Consider the following 12,374-nt stretch of genomic DNA (forward strand, 5'->3'; position numbering starts at 1 on the left):
TTATGTGTGCTTTTGTATTAAATAATGACCCAGATTGTGAAATAATTTATTATCCTTAGATTAAGGGAAGCACAACTTGGGAAATGAGAGCATCCAGGGTGAGCTATGGATTTATTTTAAATATTTATAATATTCTCTAATGTTATCCATAGTTTTTTTTAGGTTATTTTTTTTTTTAAGTATCGTTTAAGGCACCGTTTAGGCGCCGGTACCGTTTTAAAAGTATCAAAAAAAGGCACTGGACCCTTCTTAAAAGTTATTATTTCTCACTGGCTCATTTACCAAATGGGTGCTTTCTCTTCATCCTCCACAAATTAAGCTGTAGCTAGTTCGGTAGCGAGACGTTTTAATAAATTATCGTTTGCGAATGACGACGCGATTGACAATTTTGTGATAACTATAGGCTTTACCAACTTTGTAACCCCGAACACTGGACATAGCAGACATATGTACCGAATACAGGAAGCTATCAATCAAGAAGGTATCAGGATTATGAGTTATTTTTAGTTTTTGATTAACAATGTGGATTAATCATTCATTTTGACAGCACTATAATATTTATTGTATATAGACAACCATACAAGGGTAATTGTTACAAAGCCTGCAACCCAATGTCTTGTCCATTGCCCTCACTGATTCCTGCAGCTAAGCTTGGATGTACATTTACATTCCATTTAAAGCTTATTGATGACATGCCTCTGAAGTTTGACTTTTGCACCATAACAATAGTTATTGGCAACTAGTCATCGTATCTCTAGCTCTTTAATGTATTTGCATTGTACTAAATGCGTTCATTTTCAGTGGGCATATATGCGGCTGAAAAAAGGTAGCCTAGCCCTAGTGCATCACAAATTTTTCAACATGAACATTTTAATATAACATTATAGTCATTATGGCCTTCTTTTTTTTGAGAGTGGGGTATGCACAATAGGCCCCTCTGGCACGGCCCAAGCTTTTTTTCTTAATGGCATTTGTTCCCTTACATTACTTTTACTTTTATACTTTAAGTAGTTTTTTTAAACCAGTACTTTTACACTTTTACTTGAGTAAAAAGCTTGAGTTGATACTTCAACTTCTACAAAAGTCTTTTTAAACCCTAGTATCTATACTTCTACTTGAGTAATGATGCCAATACTTTTGACACCACTGGTTATTATGAAGGTAAGTTGTATTGAGGGCTGGGGTTAGATGATGCTATGGCTTCATGAATTGGACTGTAAAGAATGACAATTCATTTCCACACTAATCTATCAACAGACAGGCCACACCGCTCTTGACAAAGCCCGGGACAATAACAACCGAGATTTGGCTATTCTGTTAGCAAAATCCAATCAGGTAAGTAATGTTGTTACAGTCAAAGTTTTCCCATTTAGAAGCAGTTCACTGTCCTGCTCTTTCTAGCAAAGCATTGCTTTTGATTGAATAAAACCCTACTGAACAAACCGGTTTGGATGAACGACTCAAAGACAATCCCCTCATTAATTTCTAACTGATTCAGTGTTTTTAAATTAATTGGTGGATAAATGATTCAGCTCATGAACACATTAGCAGGTGCTAAAATTATATAACAATGCTTATTTTATTCAGCCATACTCGGGTGTATGTCCCTGCTTAGGTGCAGCGGTTTGCTCGTGGAAGAACTGTGAGAAAACGAAGAGATGTCTTGCGGGCCCAGAGGAGAACTCAGTCCCTCCCAGAGTTCATTCCTCCCGAGAGAAGGTGGAAAATTAAGATAAGATTCACCCATCTAGAACAAACATCTGCGCTGTTGCAGATTCATTGTTTGTAATATGATTGGGGTCTAGGGGCCAGTGAGAGGAATGTCACATGTCTACTAAGCTTCCATAACCCTAAAGAGATCAGAGGTCATGTGATTGTTTTCGCCTAAATATCCCTCTCGTGCTAAGCACTCCCTTCACTGTGCAGGACTGTACTGAAGTGGCAGAAGACACAAACAACAGTGATCAAGTACATCAAACTGAACGGAAAACAGCAACTCTGAGCCCCGGCACCAGGAGAAAGATCAGGAGGCCCAAGAAGACAGGTATGATATTAAATTGATAATACCTATTATAATATTTCATACTTTAATATTATACTCTATGCCAACATACCATGTTATTGTATGTTGATATTTAGAGGGTTTATTAGCAAAAATGATTGTGCATTATTCAGATTATTAGATGGCTTCATATCTTAAGCAAATAAATAAGAACTATTGATTTATTAACTATTTTAATCATATTGATATTAAAACAATTGACAGATTGTTACAAAAATATTAGAGTTATATATTAACTTGCATCCACTGTAAAAAAAAAAAAATATATATATATATATAGACTAATTTATTTCTTAATCTTTAATTTAGATGTTAAAAAGTGGCAATTTTGTTTAATTATACTTAAAATTATTATATTATTTTACAATACTAAAATGATGACATTGCATTATTCTGCTTCTCATTAGGCTTAATAACGTAAAAAACAGTAGCTTGTTATTTTAAAATTAATAAAATCTTAATCTTAATAACAAATCTTAATTTTACATGTATGTCTTATACATATTAACATTATTTCTTTTAATAATCTGAATTATAATCAGGTAAACTCATTCATTATTTTTGTCTTAAAACAAGTTCATTTAAATGTTATCACATTTTTAGCGGAGACATTTTACCTGATAATGATGGTCTTTAAAAAATTCCTCCTCTAGCATGAATATTTAAAAAAGTACTCTGTTCAGTAATTCTAAATATGTTTTTTGTGGTTAATAAAGTTGGAACATGTGTTCGGAGAGAGTATCAGCTCCATGAAGAGGATCTCCATCCCAGAGAATAAAACCCAGCAGCCCCAGCTCTCAGGAGGAAGAGGAAGCTCCTGGAAGAGTCTATCAGCTTTATACACTATACAGGGATAAAGATGGACAGATAAAGCAGGTAACTCTACATTAGAGTTAGTGCAATGCATTTGTTTGTTTTAAACTCTTAACCAGTGTCTGCAAACAGGCTCCTGCGAATGACTGTCATTGTAAGCCCCTCATTAAAACTCTGGAGAATAAGCTGAAAGCCGCAAAGATGGAGATACGCGTCAGAAATTCACACTGTCCAAGAGGAGATCAACTGCAGGCTGGGCAGAATAGAGCACAAAACAAGCACCAGGTTTGTCGTTTGCTGTGATATTGCAACTTTTTTGTTTAAAATTTCCTTCATGACTTTGCAAAATACCTATCTAACCTCTAGATTTGGAGATGAAACCCATACAATATGGACATTACTTTTTTTTTTACAAAGTTTGATAATTTTTTTTACACATATTTTTGTAAAATGTCTCTTAGCTTACAGAGCTGCATTTTTTTATTAAAAAAATACAGTAAAATATAGTAATACTGTAAAATATTATTACAATTGAAAATAATAACTGTATTCTTTTTTTTATTATATTTTAAAATGCAATGTATTCCTTTGCTGACAAAGCAGCCATTAGTCCAGTGTCACATAATCATTTAGAAATTATTCCAATATGCTGAATTGGTGATCAGGAAACATTATTATTATTTTTCTATATTATCAATATTGATAATAGATGTTGCTTTAATATAATTATGGAAAATTTGAACTTTTTTAGGATTATTTGATTAATAGAAATTATTTGAATTGTTTTAATTCATAATAAGACTATTTGAAATATTAATCTTTAGTAACATATTATACGTTTTACGCATAGTTGTTGAATGAAAGTATTGTTGTTTTTTGGAGAGAAAAAAAAGGGGGGAAAATCTTAATGACCTTGAACCTTTGAATGGTAGTTTAATATAAATAAAAAATAACTTAAAAAGATTATAAATAAATTGTCATTTAGGAATTTGTATGAAAAATGTATTTGAAAAAATGTATATGAATATAAGTAGTACCATTAACTTCCAAGAAGAAAGACATGACTTGGATAAAATAAATTGGAAAATCACTTTCAAAACCAATAGCAGTGAAAATCTGGGGGAGGGGTGTTAGAGACTCGTATCTCATTCTGTTCAGATAAAAGTTCTTGAGAAACTCACACAGGAGCGTGTGTTGGCTGAGGGGATGGAGTGTCATTATCGAATCAATCAGAGAGCTACCCTGGAACGCATGGAGGGCGAGAGAAAACAGGTACAACACCATTAGAGAAGAGATGCACCACCACAATCACATCAGACTGGACATGATTGATTGCTCTGTTTTTATCTTTCAAGCAGGTAGCTGCTTCCAATGCTGTGAAAAGCTGGTGCATGTCTAAGATTCAGGATCTTGAAGTGCGAATGCCTGCAGAGACACAGAACTACAAACTTCTGCGCTCTCCGTCTGTGGATCAGTCTCTGGTGGATTCAGACCCCGAGGGTCTCCCGCTGCTGTCGCTCATCTCTGAGGGGAGCTCCAGCTCGCTGGCCACTTACGTCAATGTGTTACCCAGCCCAGGAGCAGGTCCTAACAATGACGGGAAAAGTCTTGAATTTGGGGACACACGTGGGAAGAGATACTTTGAGATGAAGCTGAACGGTTCTTCAGGTTTGAAAAAAAAAAAGCCCTAATTTTTTTATTGTATTTCCAAATTTTAATTTATATATATATATATATATATATATATATATATATATATATATATAGTAGTATTTTATTGTTATTGCCAGTAAAAATATCTAAACATCCTTAAAACAAGATGTACATTTAGCTAAAAATCATATTATATACATAACATTTTAATGTTAGATTTATTTTAGAAAATGTATCTCGAATACAAAAGTTTTTTCATATATATATATATATATATATATATATATATATATTTATTTATTTATTTATTTTTCTTCATGTGGCATATTTCTGTGTGAAATGGGATATTTAAAAAGCTGAATTGTTCTTCAGGTTTGAAAACATGCATTTAAAAAAGTATTTTATCAGTATCATTATTTCTAGTAAAAATAACTAAACATCCTTAAAACAGGATGTACATTTAAATAAGAAGCCTGTTTTTAGAAATGTTATCTTGACTGCAATGTATTTCCAATATTCAATATTTTTTTATATTTTTTTCACTCATGTTAAGTAAACGTGAACTGACCTCCCCAACCCATTGTACTACCACAATGTGACATATTTCTGAGTAAAACCGTATACTCAAATAATATAAAAACAAAATCATATTTTTATCACTATTATTTCCAGTAAAGATATCTAAAAAGGTATGGGTACATTTAACTAAGAAGTAAATTATAAATGTATGTTAAGCTGTTAAGACTTGTTTTTAGAAAATGTATATTTGTTTCACTTATGCTAAAGTGAACATGAACTGGCCTCCCCAACCCATTTTATTACCATAACATGACATACTGTATTTCTGAGTGAACCACGATACTCAAAATTAAGAATCATTGATTAATTGTTCATAAAGACCAAACTAAATATTTTAAGAAAGTAAATACGTTTTTTTCTTCTTCTTTTTTTCCATATTGACTTTAGAGCACTTTTTTATCATAACTTTTTTGTTATATTAAGTGATTTTTTTTGTTTTTATTATGCTCTACTCTAAAATAAGACCTGGTTTAAATGAGTAAAATATATTTAATGAGAGTACATAACAGTCAAAAAAAAAAAAAAAAATATATATATATATATATATAATTATTATTATTATTTTTTAAATATCTTTCTACATTAATACAGGGGAATATCGTAACCTGGCAGCTCCTTCAATGGTCAAACACAAACCTCTATCACGGAAGCTGGCGACTGCTGACCCCAAGTGGCACCGAGCAGAAGCACAGGAGGTTGATGTCTCAAAGTGCAGGTCAGACAAAGGGGATGAACTGTGTGACAGCAGTGGCAGCAGCAGCCTGTCCACATCCAGCAAGTGTTTCAACACCAGCGATACAGAACCAGCACCCGGCCCGGCCCGGCAACACAGCAGGCATCTAAAGGACAGGATTCAAGCACATCACGCACAAACCCTGCAGAGCAACACCATGAAGACCCTGGAGGTCACCTTCACCCAAGAGCGGGCAAACTTGCATGCCATGGAGGTGACACAGCGGTTCTTTGAGACGGTCTCCACACAGCTGGAACGCTGGTACGAGAGGAAGATCCAGGAAGCGCAGAAGGTGGCAGAAGAGAAAGCTCTGCAGGACAGAGCCAGTCTACTGGAGAGGATCAGCATCCTGGAGGAAGAGCTACAGAAGCTTCGCACTAACACTAATTCAAACTCTTGACACATATGATGCTACATATGCCTAGATCTCTTGATTCCGCCTATATGTAAGTCATGGCCATATAAATGGGAATGGAGCTTTGTAAACACTATAGTAAAACACTACAGTAAAGTTTAATTTCGACCATGGCAGCAATTATTATGTGTAGGTTGAGGTTAAGCTAATGGCACAATGATTCTAATGCTATGTTAGGGAACTGAGTATTTCTTTGTTCATTGTTAAATCACATGGAAAAGTTCACCCATATTAACATTTCACAATATTAACATTTTCCTCGAAATTTTTTATTTTTTCGTGTGTTCCAAGGAGGAAAGAAAATCATACCTATGGTAACATAGTGAATAAAAATGGACAGAATTTGTATATTTGTATAAACTATTACTTTAAATGTGAATAAAATATCTTCACTCCAACAATTTGGAGTTAGTTTTTGTGGATTAAAATATTGTAAATTAGGTGAATTTCAGTCAGTTGATTCTTAATGACTACTGTAGATGAACAGTAAATACCTTTCTTTTAATTCTAGATGGAATTACTTTAAGTTACATAGTTCTGTTTTTGTTCTTGTAAAATATCTAATATATTGTTTGGTTTTTCAGTCTGTGCACCTGTACAAAATATAATTAAATGTATTTAAAAAATTGCAATTATAGTTGCTCAACTTGAGAATGAAGAGAACTGTTTAAAATGCATGCAAGACTGGCAGTCTGTTTTGTTGTGATTGAAATTACATGAGAATTCATGCCATACATGTGAAATCTATTAAATGTTTGATGAGTCAAATGTTGTATAACACTCAGTTCATGACCCACCATGATCTCTGCAGCACAGCATTTCTCTTAGTTAGTGGCTCTAACAGGTCAGATGCATCATATACAGTGTCAGATTTCATTAGTGAATCTCATCTTTTTATATACAACTTATATATTTTCCACTAAATGATTAATAATCATGTTCACTACAAAGTTGACATTGAAAACTATCAAATACTTTGAGACTCAAGCACAAGGCTAAAATAATTAAACAAAAAATTGCAATCCTCAAAGTCTAACATTATTTTTAGATGTTTTCAAGGGAATGCTTTCACGCTCTGTTCTTTACCTCGTTTCACATCCTAACCTCTTCTCAGTAAATATCCGCAGGCGTGCTGGAATCTCATTATCTCTACAGTCAGATCAGGGCTGCACGAGTCTATATTGATTGAAATGGATCAGAGTGAAGTAATCTATCAGCATGGTGGACATCCATCCCACTGCCTCCATCCATTTTCGAACTCCCACCACAAACAACAAAATGTATCTACACTACAACACAATAAAAGAGTGTTGCAGTGACAAGGGTATTTTTTTCTGTTATACATTACTACAGACTGAAATACTTAGATTTTTAAAATAGTATTTAAATTGGCAGTAAGAATAAAACTGAACAAAGAAACAAAAATATATAATTGACTCTTTAGGCTAATAGTTAAGCCTAGTAATCTATAAAAACATCCGTTTTAATAAACAAGGCTCTCACTTAATGAAATTGATCTCTTTGTTACGACTTTGTTTATGATGCTAGATTTCACAGAAGTGCAGAATTTAGTCTGAGAGGTGCACTAAATGTAATGTAGGTTTTTCTGCGATGAATCATTTGTACACCTCTGATTGGCCGCTGCGTTTATAAACTCAACAGAATAATGCACAGGATTAAATCGCTTCGGGGACGGGGGTCGGGAACCCCCAATCTGAGGGTTGTCCCTCAAAAAATATCACTACAAACCACTCTGTGTATTGTTAATAATAGAATGGACGGATTTAAAAAGTGTTTTAAGCATTCAACCTTTGAGACCCCCCTCCCCCACACTTCCTTACCTCATGGTTTGGTCCACTGGCTACCATCACCCCCTACAACCATTTTTCAACAATGTGATAACTGATATTAGGATAATTGTACACCTAACGTTACCAGTGTGTTGGGTTTTACTCAATATGATTATAAGTGGCAGATCAGTGGGCTTGCTGGATTGAATATCTAAATACGAGATGTCCTCATTCCCAGACGAAAATTAAATTGCCTACTGTGTGGAGGACACACAATTATTTAATAATTATAATATGACAGCGTGGTTAACCTATGAACCAAACTCATATTTAAACAAGGTATCGCCCTTGGAATCATGTGTGATTGGTTACAATGCACAACGAATGTGCATTGACCTTTTTCTCATATAAGTTAAACTCAAATCAATATTTAATGTAGATTTATTTACTTGGTGAACAGCCACATTAAAAAAAGTGGAATAATACAGTCCGCCACTCATTACTGCAAAATAAACCTTTACAATGTTATAAAAATGACAGGGTTTATTTTGGGATAATGACCATGTACTGTAGGTTTCAGCACATGCAGGTTATTGTATATGAATGTTTTTGCACTTGAAATATAATTTCCCCTAGTTGCAATACCCTACGACCTGTTCCTCAGTGCATATTTTGGCTCTAACCAAGGCTATTAGATCAAATGAAACACCGCAGAATAAAGACCAGTAGATGGTTTTCTGCCATTCGCTTGGTACCATATGAACTCATTATGTAATGCGACATCCCTGATGTGACTTCTGGCATTTGCAGTTCAAGCTTCTGCGAGGGAAAATCAAATCAATCTCCCATTGACTCTGTCAGCATGTGATGGAAAGCTAATTAAAGGCCCTGAGGAAAGGCTGGTCATTTTGTGAAGCATGTAGTGTGATCGGCGAGATCCAGTTGTGCAATGCCTGAAAGGTTCGTGCAGGGACGAATCAGGATAACAAAATCACGTGCATGTGCTGATTGGTGGATCATGGCTTGCTTTGTTCTCCCCGGTTGTTTTAATATAAAACCATGGTTTTTTTTTTTATTAATTGCTATTGGATTTATAGGGTAAATGCACAATACTGTGCAAATATGCTTTTAATGAGATTTGTGCCACATAAAACTAGAAAAAAGAACACGCTAAACAAATCACTGCAGTATTGATGGATTGAGTTTAGGAGGGGTGGGGGGCTGATGCAATCGAGTGCAAGGTCTTTCATTTGACATTGAATGCTCGCAAACGTAAACAACATGGAAAGCTTCGGCACAAACTCAAAGAGGAACACAAAGGAAAACGCTGAAATAGAGTTGATAAATTCCACATGCATCGTTTTGTTCTAGGCACAGGGTTAGATAAAAAGATCAGCTTTTGAAAACTCCATCTAACAGACTGGGCTTGAACTGACTCGAATTATAATTACACAAAAGATGAATGTTTAAATAGGATGGACATGCATGCTTAAAAAAGTTTGAAACCCATTTTCTTGTTCGAGTCAACACGGTAGTACTGGGTTTGCTTAAACGTGGTTTGCTGGAGTGCAATATCGTGAAATGTGGTAGAATATTGTATTGACTGCATGAGGGACATTCGGTTGGTTGGCATTGCGGGCAACTTTTTATGTGTGTGGGGGTGCTGTTTTCAGCAAATTGCTTGATAAGATCTGCCATGGGGCATTGTCCCGTCAGTTTCTGATCAATTTCTACATCCTGTGAACTCACTGCATGCAACAACTGTGGGGAACATTCACTGTAGCCAACATAATGCAGAGAGGCTGGCTGTGCTTTAATGTGCAAACTCCATGGCTTTAAAATGAAGGAATGATGTTCCTTATCGGGGAAAACATGCTTGTTTATATTCCAAGGAAACTAGACAGCAAATCCCACTAAAATGTAAGTTGATTTTAGTTTGGTTTGTGCTTACATAGGAACTGTTTGTGCATGACTTTCTAAACTTGGAATTTGTCAAACATGCCTTTTTTGTTTGTCGAATGCCTACAAAATGCATGATAACTAATGCATGAATGCAGAAAAAATAAGAATGAACCAACTCGGTAGAATCAAGTCCATTGTACCATGTGCATGACTTTCTAGACTTGGAATTTAATGTCAAACTTGCTTGTCGAATGCATGCAGAAATTCTTATGCATGATGGCTAATGCATGAATACAGAAATCTAAAGAATAAACCAACTTGAATGTTAGGCTTAACTCCTATATTTTTTTTTTAAGCACGGACATGTGGCGGTGAAGATGGGGGACTGGAACTTGTTGGGGAGCATTTTAGAGGAGGTTCATATTCACTCCACAATCGTGGGTAAAATCTGGCTGACCATCCTGTTCATATTTCGGATGCTGGTTCTCGGCGTGGCGGCCGAGGATGTTTGGGTGGACGAGCAAAGTGAGTTCGTCTGCAACACGGACCAGCCGGGATGCAAGAACGTTTGCTACGACCAAGCATTCCCGATATCGCTCATTCGCTTTTGGGTACTGCAGATCATTTTTGTTTCCTCGCCTTCGCTGGTATACATGGGACATGCTCTGTACCGACTGAGGGCTTTGGAGAAAGAACGGCACAGGAGGAAAATCCAGCTGAGAGCTGAACTGGAAGAGACGGAAGGCCTCTTGGAGGAGCACAAGAAGTTGGAGAAGGAACTGAGGAAGCTAGAAGAGCAGAGGAAAGTTAGGAAGGCTCCTCTGAGGGGCTCCTTGCTGCGCACATATATAATTCATATCCTTACCAGATCAGTGGTGGAAGTGGCGTTCATTATAGGACAGTATATCTTATATGGGATTGGACTGGATCCTTTGTACAAGTGTGAGAGGGTGCCTTGCCCAAACAGCGTGGACTGTTACGTCTCCAGGCCGACAGAGAAGACCATCTTCATGGTTTTCATGATTGTCATCGGAGGGGTTTCGTTGTTCCTGAACCTCTTGGAAATATCCCACCTGGGGGTTAAAAAAATTAAACAGACTCTAAGCGGTCTCCAGCTCGTCGAGGACGACAGTCTTTGCAAAACCAAACACTCGACCATTCAGCAACTGTGCGTAATGACGGATATGTCTCCCCACAAAAACCCGCAGTTGAAAACTTTTATTCCGCAGGGGCAAACGGACCCTCCACTGTTCTTAACCAGTGCTTACATGGGCTCCAGCAACAACATGTTGCAGCACAACAGTTTCGCTGCGGCCACCCTCCCGGTGTCCTGCATAACCCAGCAGCCCCGGCAAATGCGCCAGCCTAGCCAGGGAATGATCCATGAACTGCACTCCCAAGGGTCCATGGAGTTACTAGAGGACCGGGAAAACCGTGACAAGCATCTAGAGAGTAGTAACGGCTCGGAGAGGGATGTTAGGCCTTTAAACTCGGGTCATCTGAGTCCTGAGGGTAATATGGAAATACCAGCCTGCCTTCGCAATGCTCTGCACAGGCCCAGCCGTGTGCCAGACCTGGGAGACAACACTGTGGAGTCCTCCGAGAGCGACTTCTGTCCACCCAACAGGAAAGCCAGTTTCATGGTTCGTATGCCCTCAGACAGTATTTCCGGCAGTCCATCATGTCCCTCCACAAGGAGTTCAGAGTCCGAGCTAGGCTCACTCAACGACCTGCCCATGAACCCACCACCAGGGGGAGGACGACGGATGTCTATGGCAAGTAGAAACAAATGACACCCAGCTACTGAGCTGGTCATATAAAAGCTTCTGGTCCAAAATTACTTTTGGGAATTTTAGTGTGGATCAGAATTTTATTTATTTTTTCTCAAGATGAGATTATGCCAGCTACATTCAAGAAATTGAATTGGATTGATTATAATAAATAGGAAAAACAATCAATGATCTGTAATAATATATAAATAATCAGTAATAACATTTTCTATGTTTTTATTTACACATATATTTTATGTTAACATTATGAGTAGACAATATTGATGGATGTTGATAATTAATATAATTATATTTCATATGTGTGCCTAATTTGTACTGATATGAAAAACATCTTCCTTACAGAGCGTATTCTTGGATATCTCTTCCATCATGAAAAAGTGAAAGTAAGAAGGACAGAAGGACAACAGGAATGTAACAGGCCGTTCATGAGCAGAAATGAATGGAGATATCAGTGACAAAGGGTTTGCACTCGGATCTGCTCGGCTTGGAAAGCACTGGTCTAACGCAGCTTCATTGCGGTACAAGAAGTGCTGTTTTGTACGGTTCCTTTTTTTTATTTTTTATTTTTTATTGTGAGCACCTTAATTTAGCAGTGAAGCACGGTATACATTTTTTTCCATGTCTACTTATGGAAGCC

General features: G+C 36.6%; 2 protein-coding genes across 3 annotated transcripts; both read left to right on the forward strand.

The window, feature by feature from the left end:
- Nucleotides 1-3,989: 3,989 nt before the first annotated feature.
- LOC113071720 (ankyrin repeat domain-containing protein 6-like) lies at nucleotides 3,990-6,908 on the forward strand. Of its 2 annotated transcripts, none has more exons than XM_026245007.1 (3): nucleotides 3,990-4,147; nucleotides 4,231-4,543; nucleotides 5,699-6,908. In XM_026245007.1, exons 1-3 carry the CDS (start codon nucleotides 4,082-4,084, stop codon nucleotides 6,238-6,240), a joined length of 921 nt encoding a protein of 306 aa, XP_026100792.1. In that variant the 5' UTR covers nucleotides 3,990-4,081; the 3' UTR covers nucleotides 6,241-6,908. The 2 variants fall into 2 exon arrangements, with proteins under 2 accessions (XP_026100792.1, XP_026100793.1); XM_026245008.1 differs by having other exon boundaries at nucleotides 4,234-4,543.
- A 3,402-nt stretch (nucleotides 6,909-10,310) lies between these two features.
- LOC113071722 (gap junction alpha-10 protein-like) lies at nucleotides 10,311-11,740 on the forward strand. The gene has a single exon (XM_026245011.1). The coding sequence runs from the start codon at nucleotides 10,325-10,327 to the stop codon at nucleotides 11,738-11,740; it is 1,416 nt and encodes a 471-aa protein (XP_026100796.1). The 5' UTR covers nucleotides 10,311-10,324.
- The last annotated feature ends 634 nt before the right edge of the window (nucleotides 11,741-12,374 follow it).

This window comes from Carassius auratus, unplaced genomic scaffold (assembly GCF_003368295.1).
Source record: "Carassius auratus strain Wakin unplaced genomic scaffold, ASM336829v1 scaf_tig00007919, whole genome shotgun sequence".
NCBI lineage: Eukaryota > Metazoa > Chordata > Actinopteri > Cypriniformes > Cyprinidae > Carassius > Carassius auratus.